The sequence below is a fragment of the Scyliorhinus torazame genome, chromosome 11 (genome assembly GCF_047496885.1).
Source record: "Scyliorhinus torazame isolate Kashiwa2021f chromosome 11, sScyTor2.1, whole genome shotgun sequence".
NCBI lineage: Eukaryota > Metazoa > Chordata > Chondrichthyes > Carcharhiniformes > Scyliorhinidae > Scyliorhinus > Scyliorhinus torazame.
The window spans coordinates 249,983,783-250,002,883 of NC_092717.1; the positions used below are offsets into that span (position 1 = coordinate 249,983,783).

Consider the following 19,101-nt stretch of genomic DNA (forward strand, 5'->3'; position numbering starts at 1 on the left):
CATTTAGCACGGTGATAGTGCCACACAACACAATGGAGGGTATCCCGAATGGGGAAACGGGACATTGTCTACGCAAGGACTGTGTGGTGGTCACTGCTACCGTTACCGTCATGGACAGATACATCTGCAGCAGGCAGATTGGTGAGAATGAGGTCAAGTATCTTTTTCCCTCTTGTTGGTTCCCTCACCACCGGCTGCAGTCCCAGTCTAGCAGCTCTGTCCTTTAGGACCCGGCCAGCTCGGTCTGTGGTGGTATTACCGAGCCACTCTTGGTGATGGACATTGAAGTCCCCCACGCAGAGTACATTCCATTCCCTTGCCATCCTGTGTTTCCTCCAAGTGGTGTATAACCAGGAGGAGTACTGATTCAGCAGCTGATGGTGGCCAGTACGTGATAATCTGCAGGAGGTTTCCTTTCCCATGTTTAACCTAAAGCCATGAGACTGCATGTGGTCCAGAGTCGATGTTGGGGCCCAAGGCAATTCCCTCCTGACTGTATACCACGTGCCGCCACCTCTGCTGGGTCTGTCCTACTGGTGAGACAGGACATACCCAGGAATGGTGATAGTGTTGTCAGGGACATTGTCTAAGGTATGATTCTGTGAGTATGACTATCATAGAATTTCCAGTGCAGGAGGCGGCCATTTGGCCCATCGAGTCTGCACCGGCTCTTGGAAAGAGCAGCCTACCCAAAGTCAACACCACCACCCTATCCCCATAACCCAGCAACCCCACCCAACACTAAGGTCAATTTTGGACACTAAGAGTGGAGTTTGCATTCGCCCCATGTCTGCGTGGGTCTCACCTCCACGACCAAAAAATGTGCAGGGCGTGTGAATCGGCCATGCTTAATTGCCCCTTAATTGGAAGAGAAAATTGAGTACTCTAAATTTTTTTTAAACTAATGGGACCAGCTGCTCCCTCTCCATGCCCCTCAATCTTCTATGCCTCAATCAGGTCAGCCCGCAGTCTTTTCTGCTCCAGCAAAAACAACTCAAGCCTATCCTACCTCTTTATAATTTAAATGTTCCATCCCAGGCAACATTTTGGCAAATCTTCTTTGCATCCACCCAGTGCAATGACATCCTTCCTATAAAGTGGTGACCAGAATCGCACAGTACTCCAACTCACCAAAGTTCTGTACACTCCAACATGCCCTCCCTGCTTTTGTAATCTATGCAACGATTAATAAAAGCAAGTGTCCCATATGGCTTTTTCACCACCCTATTAACCTGCTCTTCTGCCTTCAGAGATCCATGGGCAAACTGCCAAGGTCCCTTTGTTCCTCAGAACGTCCCAGTGCCAGGCCTTTCAGTCTGCTTCCTTGTCAAATTGCTCCTTCCAAAGTGTATCACCTCATACTTTTCAGGGTCAAATATTATCTGCCACCGATCTGCCCATCTCATCTATAACTTCCTGTGACCCGACTGTTAACCTCACTGTTAATCACCCAGCCATCTTTATGTCATCCGCAAACTTGCTGATCCTACCCCCACATAATCATCTATGTCACACGGTTTGCAGCAGTTTTGTGAAGGGGAGGTCATGTCTCACTAACTGATGAGTTTTTCGAGGAGGTCACAAAGGTGGTTGATGCAGGTAGGGCAGTGGATGTTGTCTATATGGACTTCAGTAAGGCCTTTGACAAGGTCCCTCATGGCAGACTGGTACAAAAGGTGAAGTCACACGGGATCAGAGGTGAGCTGGCAAGACGGATACAGAACTGGCTAGGTCATAGAAGGCAGAGAGTAGCAATGGAAGGGTGCTTTTCTGATTGGAGGGCTGTGACTAGTGGTGTTCCGCAGGGATCAGTGCTGGGACCTTTACTGTTCGTAGTATATATAAATGATTTGAGGAAAACGTAACTGGTCTGATTAGCAAGTTTGTGGACGACACAAAGGTTGGTGGAATTGCGGATAGCGATGAGGACTGTCAGAGGATACAGCAGGGTTTAGATCGTTTGGAGACATGGGCGGAGAGATGGCAGATGGAGTTTAATTCGGACAAATGTGAGTTAATGCATTTTGAAAGGTCAAATACAGGTGGGGAATATACAGTGAATGGTAGAACCCTCAAGAGTATTGAAAGTCAGAGAGATCTAGGAGTACAGGTCCACAGGTCACTGAAAGGGGCAACACAGGTGGAGAAGGTAGTCAAGAAGGCATATGGCATGCTTGCCTTCATTGGCCGGGGCATTGAGTATAAGAATTGGCAAGTCATGTTGCAGCTGTATAGAACCTTAGTTAGGCCACACTTGGAGTATAGTGTTCAGTTCTGGTCGCCACACTACCAGAAGGATGTGGAGGCTTTAGAGAGGGTGCAGAAGAGATTTACCAAGATGTTGCCTGGTATGGAGGGCATTAGCCAGTTGAATAAACTTGGTTTGTTCTCACTGGAACGAAGGAGATTGAGGGGCGACCTGATAGAGGTCTACAAAATTATGAGGGACATAGACAGAGTGGATAGTCAGAGACTTTTTCCCAGGGTAGAGGGGTCTATTACTAGGGGGCATAGGTTTAAGGTGCGAGGGGCAAAGTTTAAAGGAGATGTACAAGGCAAGTTTTTTTTACACAGAGGGTAGTGGGTGCCTGGAACTCGCTGCCGGAGGAGGTGGTGGAAGCAGGGACGATAGTGACATTTAAGGGGCATCTTGACAAATACATGAATAGGATGGAAATAGAGGGATACGGACCCAGGAAGTGTAGAAGATTTTAGTTTAGATGGGCAGCATGGTCGGCGCAAGCTTGGAGGGCCTGTTCCTGTGCTGTACTTTTCTTTATTCTTTGTCATTCATATAAATGACAAACAGGGGGTCCAGCACGGATCCCTGTGGTACGCCACTGGTCACTGGCGTCCAGTCACTAAAGCAGCCGTTTGTCATCACCCTCGGTCTCCAACAGCTAAGCCAATTATGAATCCACCTTATCACATCACCATGTATTCCATCTACATTTGCCTTCTTAACAAGTCTCCCATGTGGGGCCTTCCCCCGTGGCCAGAGAATTAAATATTTGGGTCAGATCTCCGGCAATCTCCTCCCACAGCAACCCAAGACACAATTCATCCAGACCTGGAGATTTGTCCAGTTTTAAGCCTGCCAACACCTTGTCACTCCCTATGACAATTTGCTGAAGAATCTCATAATCTCTCTCCCCAAGTTCCATATCTACCTTCTCATTCTCTTGGGTGAAGGCACATGTGAAATATTCGTTCAACACCTTAACAATGTTGGTTGGCTCCACCCACATTTCCCCCATGGTCCTTAATGGGCCCTACTCTTTCCGCGGTTATCTGCTTCCCATTGGGCAAATAAGACCCCGCGAGTTAAGAGACAGTACCTGGGTTGCAGTCTGGGGGGGGGGGGGGGGGGAGGGGGGGGGGGGGGCTGGCGCTGCCGAATTTCTGCAGCTACTACTGGGCGGCTAACATAGCCATGATTAGGAAATGGGTATTGGGGGAGGGGTCAACGTGGGAGCGGTTAGAGGCGTCCTCATGCAAAGGCACCAGCCTCGGGGCACTTGTAACGGCACCTCTGCCGTTCTCGCCTGCCCGCTACTCCTCCAGTCCAGTGGTGGTGGCGGCATTAAAGATCTGGGGTCAGTGGAAAAGGCACAGGGGGCTGGAGGGAGCCTAAGTTTGGACCCCGATATGCAACTATCTACTCGCTTTCTCCCCGTATTCGTAGACAGCCCCTTTGGCCTTCCGCAACTGTGCTAGCGCCTTCCCAGTGGTCAGCAGGTCGAATTCCGCTTGCAGCCTCCGGCGCTCTTTCAGTAGCCCCATCTCGGGGGTCTCCGCATAGCTCCAGTCTACTCCGAGTATCTCCTCGACTAGCCTTTCTCTCTCTGCTCTTTCTTCCTTCTCTCTATGGGATCTGATAGAGATTAACTCCCCTCTGATAACTGCCTTCAGGGCCTCCCACACCATGGATGCCGCTACCTTCCCCGTATCATTACTTTCCAGGTAATTTTTAATGTTCCTCCTGATCCGCCCACAAACCTAGTCATCTGTTGATAGGGATTCTAATAGCTGGCAGTGCATGCTGATATCTATCGAGTCAATCTGCAGGGCAAATTTTCCACTCATTTCTAATTTGTCTTGAAGCATCCATTCAATATCAACTGACATTTTGTCAATAGTGTGTATTATCAGAAAGAGAAACTTGTCAATTTGCATGTAGCAGCTCCCGGCATAACTACATACTTCTGCATTCCGGCGGAATTAGAGTTAGACCATAAGACATAGGAGCGGAAGTAGGTTATTCGGCCCATCGAGTCCACTCCACCATTCAATCACGGCTGATTTCAACTCCATTTACCCGCTCTCTCTCCATAGCCCTTAATTCCTCGATAAATCAAGAATTTATCAACTTCTGAGTTGTGGCAACAGTGAGCGGTTTCTTTGATTCTGCCAAGAGCTCAGCTGTCAGGTATCATTGAATTAACTGCAGGAGGCCATTGTGCCCATCGAATCTGCACCGGCCCTTGGCATGAGCACCCTACTTAAGCCCCAAGCCTCCACCCTATCACCTTCATCCCCATAACCCAACCTAACCTTTTTGAACACGAAGGGCAATGTAGAATGGCCAATCCACCTAACCTGCACATCTTTGGACTGTGGGAGGAAACCCACGCACACACAGGGAGAACGTGCAGACTCCACGCAGCCAATGACCCAAGCCGGGAACCAAACCTGGGACCCTGGAGCTGTGAAGCAACTGTGCTAACCACTGTGCTGCCTGCAGTAACCTGCCTCCTGTGCATTATTTGAAACCCACACACACCGCATCATTAATTGATTTTAAGTTTTCTTCTCTTAGGCACTTGAATTGCCGTATATCCTTGCTGGAGAGTGAATGGTGCTTTGTATGAAAATTGCTTTTCAGCTTACTGATACCACCGCAGGGTCGGAGTGCTTCTCTCTGCAAATTAAACATTCTGGGTCAGGGCAAGAGGCATCACCAATCTATGGAAACCCAAAGGCCAGGCAGCTGTCACTACCGTTTGTGTACAAACCTCACTCCATAGAATCATAGAATTTACAGTGCAGGAGACCATTCGGTCCATCGAGCCTGCACCGGCCCTTGGAAAGAGCACCCTACTTAAGCCCACACCTCCACCCTATCCCCGTAACCCCACCTAACCTTTTGGACACTAAGGAGCAATTTAACATGGTCAATCCACTTAACCTGCACATCTTTGAACCGTGGGAGGCCACTGGAGCACCCGGAGGAAACCCAGGCAGACTCGGAGAAAGTGCAAACTCCACACAGTGACCCGAGGCCGGAATTGAACCCAGGTCCCTGGAGCTGTGAGGCAGCAGCGCTAACCTCTGTGCCGCCCTCTCCTGACCTTGTGTTTATTCGGTCACATCTGATTCAATAATTTAACATGGCAAACTGGTCTAACACAACACAATTAATGCCCTCAGGTATCAATCTACAAGCATAACTTCAGCTCTTTGGCCATGCCAAGCAGAACACAACTGCTCCAAAGATTTATGCTCGTCCCAACACCCCACTGCATGGAATCAAGAGATCCAGGGAATGGGCAGGAAAGTGGGGTTGGAAATGATGATCAGCCATGATCGTATTGAATGATGTAGCAGGCTTGATGACTGCTCTTGCTCCTGACTGTTCAGGAAACCCTGGACAGTAACCGAGCAACAATTCGCCACGCAGACATGCTGTAGTTTCTAAGGCGGCCATTTTAATGCAAGGTTAGAGACAGATTAATGCAAGTGACAAACACACACGGGAAAGTAGTTTGCAACAGCAAAACTCATTTCACAGACTAGGAGACACTTCCCATAAGCGAGCTGGATTTGGTAACAAAGGTTAAAGTAATAATCAATACCCAGCACCCAGTCCCGCAATTCTCCAAGAAAAAAAAAAATCACGCTGAAAAGAATGGAATTAGAAACACTCTCCAGTAAACTTTATTTTTTCCCTAAAATATAACATTAAAACCAGACAATCTGCAGTCACTCACTCTCCAGATGATCAGGTGCTTTTTGCTTTAAGGGATTTAGATGGTGCAATAAACATTTTTTTCAAAACGAGACCCAACGGAACTGTTACACTGCAAAGAGATCAAAGGATTTCAGTGAAAGGAAAACTGATGCTAAGTCTACTTGTGCCAAGACTAATTCTCTCCTTCTGAACAGGTCTATCACTGTGTAACATTAAAGGTGTATTACAAGGGGCACAGATCGTTCACTAACACTGGTGTGAAAATGTGGGAATAAATTGAGAGGGTATACTGAGCCTGGCTCCATGGGAAAGGCTGTTCTGCTCCCTCTAACCAGGGAGTTAGAACCCAAGTAAGGGATGAGGAAAAAGGATCTGGACAGAAAGAGCCTGTGGGTTAGAGCAGACATACGGGGCATGAAGAGCCGGTGGGTTAGAGCAGACATACGGGGCAGGAAGAGCCGGTGGGTTAGAGCAGACATACGGGGCAGGAAGAGCCGGTGGGTTAGAGCAGACATACGGGGCAGGAAGAGCCGGTGGGTTAGAGCAGACATACGGGGCAGGAAGAGCCGGTGGGTTAGAGCAGACATACGGGGCAGGAAGAGCCGGTGGGTTAGAGCAGACATACGGGGCAGGAAGAGCCGGTGGGTTAGAGCAGACATACGGGTCAGGAAGAGCCGGTGGGTTACAGCAGACATACGGGGCAGGAAGAGCCGGTGGGTTAGAGCAGACATACGGGGCAGGAAGAGCCGGTGGGTTAGAGCAGACATACGGGGCAGGAAGAGCCGGTGGGTTAGAGCAGACATACGGGGCAGGAAGAGCCGGTGGGTTAGAGCAGACATACGGGGCAGGAAGAGCTGGTGGGTTAGAGCAGACATACGGGGCAGGAAGAGCCAGTGACTACTAGAGGTGCTATCAAAGCTCCAAATCCCCAAACACCTGCCAGGTGAAGAAAAGTATCCAAAATATTCTCAATCGCCAAAAGTACATTTTAGGGAAATGGGCCACAACTACACCTTTGAAGATGAAGAAAAACTCACCCAAATGAAGGGCGTCAATACTGTTGAAACAAACTTTGAATGGCAAGGTGGACATGGGTATTATAACAGCCTGCCTCCCTCTCTCAGCATATTGGACATTCAGAATTGTTGCTCATTTTGTCTCAACTTAAAGTGATTGTAGTTTATTTTAGAAAAAGCTTTGATGGGTGGGAAGGATACATGCAACATCTAACAAGGGGGATGGTAGGGGTAAATTGAGCACTGCTCAGAATGCCAAATAAGAGGCCCTACAGTTCAACATTCTCTTACGTCTGTCTGCTATCAAGAGACGGGGACCTCGATGAATTTACCACAAACTAGAAAGATTTGCCCAAGTTTTCTCTTTTCCACAGTCAGGAGCAGGTTCAAAGGCATTCAAGGTGGGGTCTGAAATTAAACAAGCTCACTTTCAGTAATAAATGGAATGGGGACTCCCAGATATATTGCACGAGGGCAGCATGCAGAGAATCCAAAACAAACACTGAATAACAGCACCGTAAAGATCTGATGCCACGGGGTTCTCTTGCAGGTAACACTAATTTACTTTCTCCTATCCCCTGCTGGCAAAGGAAGGAATCCTACAATTTAAAAAACTTTTTGGGGAACACCAAATACAATATGGATTGATTGGATTGATAAACCGGTGAATCTTCGACGGATTTATTCCTTCACATGGTGCAAAACAAATACGAGCAGAGAAATTTGTCAGGATTCTGTCAGGGAAGTTTGGAGAAGGATGTACAGATTCTCCACCAAGGGTTAAATGGCAACTGCACATCCCTCCATATTGCCCATCTGGGCCAGGGTTAAATACAGTCAAGGCTCCCACAGTGTACAATACACTAAATAAATAAACAGAGTTCAAGGTTCTTTCCTCGAGCCTCTCTCAGGATCCCTACAATCAGCTGCTGGAGAGGCTATTCCAACGATGCAGCAAGTTAAAGCATCAATGTAAAGATCAACATACTATTCAAAACAACATTAATCTGGGCTTTAATTGGAATTAATCAACATCATAATCTGCAGACAGTGCAGTTTATAACCACCTGCTTTTTGAGGGGGATGGGAAAGAAAAAATTATTGTTGGACAGGAAACATGGGTTTAAACTTGATACATTATCCACAGAAGGTAGCAGCTGACTCCTGCATTACAGACACGGTACCAGACAGCAGGGAGGGGCGAGTAATCCCAGCTTCCCCCACCTGGGCTCAATAGTCCAGGATTCACACTGGCCCAGCTCACAGCAGCTGCTCCCGCACCACTACCGCCCAGAACCTTCGATTATAGATAAACTGGCTCACAAGGCAATGAGCAGGTCTAGGCGATACTTGGTTATGACTGCGCATAAAATTCTAAGTAACCAGTGTTGGAGCAGAGGATGTGTTCATGCAGGAATGTGGTCCAAAACAATTAGGCGAGTTAGATCTTGTGCACAGGGCTTTTAAAAAGGCTGCTACAGCAGAACGGGGGGGGGGGGGGGGGGGGGAAGAGAGGGATGCAGCAACAACCTCATCAAGATAAGGTGAGCGGACAATCCCACAATATTTAGCTGCTGGAGGAAGGAGGGTCAGAACAAGCATTGGCCTGTGTTTTAACACACTTGCCTGTCATTCCCAACCAGGTGAAAACCCACAGCCTCTAGGATCAGTAAGCTAATATGAACAGCAATTTATTGCTTACATTTGATTTTAATTGTCTAGCATGCTTAAAACTCAGCCACACCCACACTGGCTAAGCCTCCTGGGTTCTGGAAAGGATGATCTGTAATGTTTTTAGAAATTTTCTTAACGTTGATGCCAAATTGCTGAGAATACTTCAGACACTGGGAGACTTCTTGTTCTGAGAGTTATCACCAAGCATCTTGGACTTCAAATGTTCTTTATAGGACAGGATTCCGCTTTGCCACTTGGTGATTGTCTGTTTCTCACACACCCAGATCTCCTGAGCAACCTGAAAGAGAAATCACAATTTTGTAACAAACCTTGCAGTCTAGCTCAAACAACAACTGGCAAGGGGAGGCGGTGGTGTAATGATATTGTCATTGGACTGGTAATCCAGAGACCCAGTGTCTCTGGGGTCCCAGGTTCGAATCCCACCACTGCAGATGTCCTTCAGGGAAGGAAATCTGCCGTCCTTACCCAGTCTGGCCTACATGTGACTCCAGACCCACAGCAATGTGGTCGACTCTTAAACGCCCTCTCAAGGGCAATTAGGGATGGACAATAAATGCTGGCACAGCCTGCGACGCGCACGTCCAATGAACAAATAATAAAAAAAGAAAAGATAGCTCAACCCAGCAAGCTCACCTGTCCCCACACCCAGCTAATTCCAAATATTTATCACGTTACATTCAGCTCACATTAAAATTCCTAATTCAGTGACAGTCATTATTTCATAAAAAGGAGGCCATTTGCCCCATCCAGCTGTGTGTAGAACAATCCAGGCTGTTCCACTCCACTTCCATTGATGTCCTTCCAATTTCCTTTTGAAATTATTGATCATCTCTGCTTCCACCATCCGAGTGGGCAGCAGGTTCCAGGTCAACACTCACTACAAAAAAGGTTCCTCACATTCCTCCCCATACTCTGGCTTCCAGGAGCTGCAGCTGGAGACACTTCCTGCGCACATGCTGGTCCTGGGAACTGGAAACGTTCCCAATCTCCCACGTGGAGCAAGAAGAGCACACCTTGGCTTGGAGCTCTGCCATGTCTTATTCTTCAAATTAAATTTAACCTTTTATATCAAATAATATTAACTAGTATTTAACTCTTAACTTTGCTTTGTAACTCGTATCGAAATCTATCATTTTGAAAACCTATAAATTTCTCATCAACCTTACTTTTCCCTAGTCATGCACAGACCAACTTTTAAACAGTGAATTAATATTTAATATATATCAGAGTGCTGTCATCACCTTAACACTTTTCAAAACTGTACTGCTCAAATCTTTCCAGCAACATTTTGTGGCTTTTCTCGGTTTTGTCTGCAATGTAGGCTTGTGCAACCAGTAACATACAATAGGTTCTGATCAGTACCTCTGATCAGGTAGACCACTTGTTAGGCACCAGATACCTAGCTCACCACCCGGACTTGGAAATATATCGCCATTCCTTCACTGTCGCTGGGGCAAAATCCTGGAATTCCTTCCCTAACTACACTTCTGGGACTGCAGCAGGTCAAAAAAGAAAACTCACCATCAAATCCCACGGGCAATTAGGGCTGGATAACAAATGCTGGCCCAGCCAGCGAAGCTCACATTTCATAAAGATTAATTTTAAAAAGTCCCTGAAGCCTGTTCGGTCATTCAGTAAATCGTGACTAATCTGTTCATGCTTTGAATTCCACATTCCTTTCTACCCTCAATACTTCAGATTCCCTTACCCAACAAGAATTTACCCACCTCCACCTTAAAAATATTCAATAACCTTATCTTCACTGCCTTGAGGTGGGGAGTTACAAAGTCACGTGTAGGGGCTTTTCACAGTAGCTCCATTTGAAGCCTACTGGTGACAATAAGCGATTTTCATTTAATTTTCAGATAAATTACACGTAGATCTCTCGCAGTTCTAGACTCACCAACTAACAGAGGTAGTTCCTCTCTATCTACCATGAAAGCTTTGATTAATGACCCCCATAAACCTCAATTCCAGGTTACAAAGCATTAGTTTGTGATCTCTCCTCATAATTTAACCCTCAACATTTCAGATGTCATTTCTCGTAAATCTCCAGTGCCTTCCCTTCAAGGCCAACACATCCTTTCTATAGAGTGGCTCCCAGAACTGCTCACAGTAACTCTGGGTGTGGTCTCACCAGGCTTAGTACAGCTGAAGCACAACTTCAACACCCTTGTTCTCCAAATAGAACATTCCATTTTTGGACCCATCCATAACATTTCAATAATCTATGCACATAAACTGAACCAGCCATATAAATATATATATTTTATAAAGTCACTGAAGAACCATGCAATGATGCAAGTTAAAGGAGTTGTTTATTATAAAGTGTCAGAGTCACCTCACCATTAAGTATATAATCACAATTACTTAGGAGTAGGCCATTCAGCCCCTCGAGTCTGTCCTGCCCGTCAATGAGACCATAGCTGATCTGTGACCTAACTCCATAGCCTTTGGCCCATATCCCTTAATATCTTCGCCGAACAACATTATTCTAGTGCAGGATGCAGCCATTCAGCCTGTGGCTACACCGTTTCTTCAAATGAGCAACTCACTATTGCATTTGCCCAACTTCTCTCCAATATCCTTTTTCAGAGAATAGTAATTCCCATTGAACGCCTCAATTAAACCTACCTCCTCCACACTCAGGCAGTGCATTCCACACCCAAACCACTTGTCGACTCTGTCCCGACCCCTCACAATTCTGAACACCTCAATCACATCCTCCAAGGACAACAGGCTTAATTTCTGTGGGGGGGGCGCACATCCCATCAATACATTTTAAAATCTACCAACATAACAAAGTTCCTCATCGCTGGAATAATTCTCGTGAATAGTTTCTCTCCTTTCCAATGTGTGGTGCCCACAACTGGACACAATCCTCTAGCTGAGGCTGAACCAAGCTCGAGGCTGGAACTTTCACAACTTCTTTATACATTATGCCCTTGTAATAAAGCCCAGGATACTGTATGCTTTACTTGGGTACTTGAACAGGCGCCGGAGTGTGGCGACGAGGGAATTTTCACAGTAACTTCATTGCAGTGTGACAATAAAGATTATTATTATTATTATTATTAACTACCCTCTCAACCAATCCTGACATGCTCCCCCGCGCCCAGGTCCCGCCGCGCCCCCAGGCCCAGGTCCCGCCGCGCCCCCAGGCCCAGGTCCCGCTGCCTACCAAAAGCATCATTTCAGATCTCTACTGATTGAACTTCAGCTGCCACCCGTCCACCCATTCCACCAACTGGTCTATTCCCGTTTAAAGTTCTAGGGAAAAGACCCTCTGACTGTTGAATCCTTCCAGATGGTCACAGCCTCTTGGCTGTGGCTAAGGATTAGGAGATCAGCAAGGAATGCAGCACTTATGAAGAGCTGATTCTGACATTAAAGATGGTCTTAGAAAGCTCGGTTTGTGCCTGCCAATAAAAAAAAAGAAAAAAGACGAGCCTCTCATTTTAATCCCACTTCCCAGCACCTGCTCCGTATCCCGTGCAGGTTCCAGCATTTCAGATGCAGATCCAAGGACCTTTTAAATGAGTTGAACAACTTCAACGACCAACTTAGGCTGTGAATTCCAGATCCTCACCACCCTCCTCACGTCCCCTCTAATCCTTCCACCTTAAATCTATGCCCCTGGTAACTGACCCCTCCGCCAGGAGAAACAAGTCTTTCCTGTCCACCCCATCTAGAACCCTCATAATTGTATACCTCAATTAGGTCACTCCTCAGCCTCCTCTGTTTGAAGGAAAATAGCCCCGGCCTATCCAATCTCCTCACAGCTGCAATTTTCTCGCCCTGGTAACATTCTTGTAAATCTCCTGTGCTCTCTCTACGGGGTAATTATGTGCTTCCTGTAATGTGGTGACCAGATCTGTACACTAAACCCCAGCTGTGGCCTAACCAGCATCTTATACAGTTTCAGCATCACATCCCTGTATTCAACACCTCACACAATAAACAAACATTAACTCGGCTTCTCTCTTCCGAAAGAGAAGCACGGGGGCAGCACGGTAGCACAGTGGATAGCACAATTGCTTCACAGCTCCAGGGTCCCAGGTTCGATTCCGGCTTGGGTCAGTGTCTGTGCGGAGTTTGCACGTCCTCCCCGTGTGTGCGTGGGTTTCCTCCGGGTGCTCCGGTTTCCTCCCACAGTCCAAAGATGTGCAGGGTAGGTGGATTGGCCATGATAAATTGCCCTTAGTGTCCAAAATTGCCCTTAGTGTTGGGTGGGGGTTACTGGGTTATGGGGAGAGGGTGGAGGTGTGGGTTTCGGTAGGGTGCTCTTTCCAAGAGCCGGTGCAGACTCGATGGGCCGAATGGCCTCCTGCTGCACTGTGAATTCTATAATAATCTATGATTCTATGAAAAGCTGCCTGAACATTTCCAGCATTTTCGGCTTTGATTGGTTATGAATAGATAGTTGGGCAGTTTTATTGGAAATTGCCTTGGTTTAAGTGTTCTTGATGATATTTTGGATTTTAACGTAGTGATGAGGTCCAGGCCAGGTGTGTCTGACTGTACAATCGGCAAGACAAAAAGCTCTGGCAAGACCTTTTTAGCAATATTCAAACATTCACCTGCTGAATGAGCCTGAAGTCGTGGCTGACGAGCATCGTCCCGCCCTCAAACTCATTGATGGCGTCGGCCAGGGCGTCAATGGTCTCAATGTCCAGATGGTTTGTAGGTTCATCGAGGAACAGCATATGTGGGGTTTGCCAAGCCAACCAGGCAAAGCACACGCGGCACTTCTGTCCGTCAGAGAGGTTTCTGATTGGGCTCACCTGGAACACAAAACAAAAGAGTCAGGGCTCTGCCCAGAATCAGAGCAAAATATTGGATTGGGAATTCAGGTGTACGTGAAATGAAAATCGCTGATTGTCACAAGTAGGCTTCAAATGAAGTTACTGTGAAAAGCCCCTAGTCACCACATTCCGGCGCCTGTTCGGGGAGGCTGGTACGGGAATTGAACCGTGCTGCTGGCCTGCCTTGGTCTGCTTTCAAAGCCAGCGATTTAGCCCTGTGCTAAACAGCCCCTATACGTGTTGGTGGTACTCGCTGGTTTCAGCTTTCTAAATGCCAGCAATAATTCTCTCAACTTAATTCTGCATCTGAATGGCAAGCATCCCGTTCACACAACAAATCATTTCCTCTCCCACCCCAAAGGCAGAATACTGTTGTGGCAAAGCAAAACCACCATTGCATTATGGCACCCAGCACCAGAGATATCCTCAATCTGCCAGGATCTGGTATGCCAGAGGGGCCACTGTCAAAATCAGACATGCATCATAGAAATGGGCAGAAATCCTCACATTAACATCTGCCAGACGCCGCCGCCGCCCGCCGCCCCCCCCCCCCCCCCCGGGTCATGCTCACACAATCCTCCCACAACACCCCCTCCCAAACTGGCTTTAATAATTTCCCCATTAGCAATAGTAGCAATTTGGAGACAGCAGGGGTTGATGGGTAAGACACCAGCCCGTCACTTTGAGAAACGGGTTTCAACTTCAGTTCAAGTAGATTAAAATCTTATTAGAATCCATGGAATCCCTACAATGCTGGAGGCCATTCGGCCCATCAAGTCTGTATCAACCCTCCAAAAGGAGCATCCCACCTAGGTCCACATACCCGTCACCCTGCGCATTAATTGTGGCCAATTCACCCAGCCTGCACATCTTTGGACTGTGGGAGGCAACCCACGCAGACACAGGGAGAGCATACAAACTCCACAGACAGTCGGCCAAGTTCAGGATTGAACCCGGGTCCCTGGTGCTTTGAGGCAGCAGTGCTAACCACCCATATCCCAGCCAGGGTCAACACACCACCCAAAGACAAGTCAGTGTGAAGCTTGCAGTTTGAACAGAGAGTTTGGGGGAAAACCCACTGCCTGGTGATTGAGGAACAGAAAAGTAGGAATCTCATGTCTGTCTCGACACGAAGATATTGCCAAACATGACAACTGATTAGGTGATCAGACTCCGTCGCCTGTCCAGGGCTCCAGCCCTATCACACCCCGACCCCATCCAAGTGGCTGACCTATTCCCCACACCAGGAACCCTTGCCTGAGCGCCTAGCCCCCTTCCTTGTAGCAGGGGTCCCAACCAAACACTCAGGATGCGTACCTGCTGCTTCCCAGAGAGTCCATAGCGGCCAATAATTTTCCGCATATCCTCCTTCTCCTTGATTTCTGGATAACATTTCATCATGTACTCCAACGGGGACAGGTCCAGCTCCAATTGATCTTGCAAGTGCTGGGAGATTGGAGAGGGAGAGACAGCGAATGTTACATTTCAGAGTAGAAATTCCTATGAAGGGAATCACTCCAGATTCCTTTTGACGCAGAATTCTGGATCAGCTGCCACATTTCGATGTTTTCACCCTCGCCTCCCTTTATAGTTACCGTATATGCTAGAGAAATGGTTGACCCAGTTGACCGTCAACCAGTTACTCGCTGCTGAAATCAAACTCACCCTGGTGAAAACCTACTCATTGATTTAAGTAGAGAATAGCATACCATTGAAGCTTCCCTGTCTGCACATCAGCACATGCTGACAAGGCCACCACCTTACTGGTGCACACTGCACCCCTGCCAACCCCCTCCTCTAATATGGCAACCAGAAGGCCCCGACCAGCTCTACGGTCTGACACGCCTGGCCTGAACCTCGTATCAATACCTTACACCCAAAACTACTCAACCCAAAACAATATCAGGATGATTTAAACCGAAAAGATGCACTTGAGCCACGTCCATGCTCAGTAAAACCACCAACTGTCTCTTCATGGCCAAGACGTTAATTCAGTAATAATTCTGGAGTCCAGTAACAAAGGATTTTTAAAAGGCGAAATCAGAGCCAGAAAATGCTTGCACAGGGCAGGCAGCTTTTAGGAAGAGAGAAACAGAGTTTAATGTTTCAGCTCGAGGCCAGCTGACAAATTCATCCACACACTTTCCAAACTCACTAACCCAATAGCCAGCCTCCTACCTTCCACCCTCGGTAAACTGCAGCTCCTCCAAAGCTCTGCTGCCCATGTCCCAAGTCCCAATCACCAGAAGCTGTGCTTGCTAACCTACACAGGTTTCCAGTAAAGCAAATCTCACCCGTGTCTTTTAATCCCTCCACAGCCTGGATCCCTCCCTACCTCTGTCATTTTCAGCAGCCACAAAACACAGATTTTTGAACTCTAGCAAATGGAATATTTACCAGGAGGTGAATAGAATATAAAAGGATGCTTTTTTTAAACAGTTGCACAGAGCCAATGTGTTTTTTCATAGAATTTACAGTGCAGAAGGAGGCCATTCAGCCCATCGAGTCTGCACCGGCTCTTGGAAAGAGCACCCTACCCAAGGTCAACACCTCCACCCTATCCTCATAACCCAGTAATCCCACCCAACACTAAGGGCAATTTTGGACACTAAGGGCAATTTATCACAGCCAATCCACCTAACCTGCACATCTTTGGACTGTGGGAGGAAACCGGAGCACCCGGAGGAAACCACACACACACGGGGAGAACGTGCAGACTCCGCACAGACAGTGACCCAAGCCGGAATCGAACCTGGGACCCTGGAGCTGTGAAGCAATTGTGCTATCCACAATGCTACCGTGTTACCCCCTACACCATGAACTTTTATTTTCTGCAAAGCATTTGATATGGCATCTTATCAAATGCCTTCTGCAAATCTAAGTACAGGACATCCACCGGTTCCCCTTTATCCATAGCAGCACAGATTACCTCCTCAAAAAATGCCAGTATGTTGGTTAAACATGAATCCTCTTCCCAGGTGGATGCAGGGTCATTGAATATTTTTAAGATAGAGCCAGACAGATTCATTATTGACAAGGGAATGGAGGACTATTTGGTGATGGGGGCAGGAACGGTGCAGAAAGGAAAGTGGAGTCGAGACCATAATCACGTCAACCATGATCTCCGCAAATGGAGCGGATTTGTGCAGCTGAATGGTCTGCTCTATTTTCTATGCTGAGAATTTTTTGAATGTTTATGTTCATTACTAACAAAGCAGCCTTTATTATTGTCCATGCCAATATTCCTGTGGGGATAGAGCAGGGCAGTGGGGTAATTGGTTTGCTGTAGAAAAGAACCAGACTATACCTGCTGGGACATTGATTCTGATGGATGCAGGTCCAAATTCAGACTGGAGGTGATATTGAAGAGAGGGCTGGCGTTTCAGTTACCATTTATCAACTTGCTCCGCAGCTCCGTGGGGTGCATTTGATTTTGGGAAGTGGGGGGGGGACACAGGAAAGGCCACATTTAATGATGAATAATTACCAAGGCAGCAGTGGGCCCTCTCCTGAACTGTTTGCCGATCCTTGTGGTGACACAGGGGAAAGGGAGGGGAAGGAGAAAGGGGGGGCGGGGGGGGGGGGAAGAATAAAGTTTACCTGGTGGTACCGTCCAATCTTGACATGCGAGTGTTTACGGATCATTCCATCACAAGGCAAGAGCTACACAAAAGACCAAACAAAATATCACTGGCAAACCAATTCCATAAAAATCTGCAATGAAATCGAAATAATGGCCCAAGAAGCCACTGTCAATTGCCATAAAAACCCATCTGGTTCACGAATGTCCTTTAGAAAGAGGCATCTGCCATCCCTATCTGCTCTGGCCTGTACGTGACTCCAGACCCACAGCAATGTGGTTAACTCTTAACAGCTCTCTGAAATAGCCGAGCAAGACACTCATTTGTATCAACTGGCATCAACCTAGGCACAGGAAATGACAACAGCAAATCCAGCCCTTGCCAACTCTGCAAAATCCTCCTGACCAACATCTGGGGGCTTGTGCCAAAGTTGGGAGAGCTGCCTCACAGGCTAGTCAAGCAACAGCCTGACTTGGTCATACTCACAGAATCATAGCTTACAGACAATGTCCCAGACACCACTATCACCATTCCTGGGTATGTCCTGTCTCACCATAGAAAGGTTACAGTGCAGAAAGAGGCCATTTCAGCCCATCGTGTCTGCACCGGCCAAAAGAGGAGAAAAATAGCAACCAGCCGCTCATTTTAATCCCACTTTCCTGATCCTGAGTCTTGCAGGTCTCAGCACTTCAGATCCAGGTACCTTTTTAAAAAAAAGTTGAGCGTTTCTGCCTCAATCACCAACTTAGGCAGTGAATCGCAGATGCTCACCACATTCTGGGTGACAAGCTTTTCCTCATGTCCCCTCTAATCGTTTTACCAATCACCGCCAATCTATGTCCCCTGGTAATTGACCACTTCACATGGGGAAATAAGTCTACCCTGTCTAGGCCCATCAATTTTATACCTCAATTAGCTCACTCATCAGCCTCCTCTGTTCAAAGCAAAACAGCCTCAGCCTATCCAATCTCTCCTCAGGGCTTCAATTTTCAAGCCCTGGTAACATTCTTGTAAATCTCCCATGCAATCTCTCCAGAGCAATTGTATCCTTCCTGTAATGTGGTGACCAGAACTGTACACAAAACTCCAGCTGTGGCCTAACCAGCATTTTATACAGTTAGGTACATGGGAATTAAGAGAAGTTGGTAATTCAGCCCCTCGAGCCTGCTCCGCCATTCAATCAGATCCTGGCTCATCTCTTCCTGCTCTCTAATCCACCTCCCTACCTGTTTCCCATATCCTTCTAACCTGATTTTTAAAATCAGAAATCTATCTGTCTCCTTTTTGAAACCATTTAATGATTCAAACTCCACCGCATTATGGGGCAGCGAGTTAGTTCCACCCTCTGTGAGAAGTAGTTCCTCCTCATCTCAGTTTTAAACCTACTGCCTCTCAACCTATATCTGTGATGTCTCCTTCTAGATTGCCCCACGAGGGGGAACATTTGATCTACTTTTACGTTAGGAATCCCTTTTAGTATTTTATACACCTCGATCAGATCCCCTCTCATCCTTCTAAACTCCAGTATAAGCCCACACTGTTTAATCTCTCCTCATACGTTAGCCCTTTCATCCCCGGAATCAAACTGGCGACTCTCCTCTGAACTGCCTCCAATGCCACCACATCCTTCCTCAAATAAGGAGACCCAAACTGGACACAATACTCCAGATGTGGTCTCACCGACACCCAATACAACTGTAACAACACTTCTCTACTTTTCTACTCCAGCTAACATTCTATTTGCCTTTTCAATTAAATGCTGTACTTACATACTGACTTTCTGGATTCATGAACAAAGACACTCCGATCCCTCTGCCCAGACGCATTTTGAATCTGCTTTCCATTTGGATAATAATTTGCCTTTCTGTTTTTTCAGCTTTCCAACATTACATCCGTGTTTTTGTATTCAATACCTCGCTTAATAAAGGAACACATTCCATCTGCTTTCCTGACCACCTTGTCCATCTGTCCTGCCACCTTCAAGTGGCCTGTGGACATGCCAAAGTCTCTCACTCCCTCAGCCCCTCCCAATG

At 47.1% G+C, this 19,101-nt stretch overlaps 1 protein-coding gene across 1 annotated transcript in view; it reads right to left on the reverse strand.

Moving 5' to 3' along the window:
* Positions 1–5,909: 5,909 nt before the first annotated feature.
* Positions 5,910–19,101, reverse strand: part of abcf2a (ATP-binding cassette, sub-family F (GCN20), member 2a) — a 69,621-nt gene continuing 56,429 nt past the window's right edge. Inside the window, exons 12-15 of the mRNA XM_072468560.1 lie at positions 17,088–17,150; positions 14,805–14,933; positions 13,263–13,466; positions 5,910–8,959 (exon numbers count right to left, since the gene is read on the reverse strand). Coding sequence (XP_072324661.1) covers positions 8,825–8,959; positions 13,263–13,466; positions 14,805–14,933; positions 17,088–17,150 — 531 coding nt within the window. The 3' untranslated portion in view covers positions 5,910–8,824. The remainder of the gene's footprint in view (positions 8,960–13,262; positions 13,467–14,804; positions 14,934–17,087; positions 17,151–19,101) is intronic.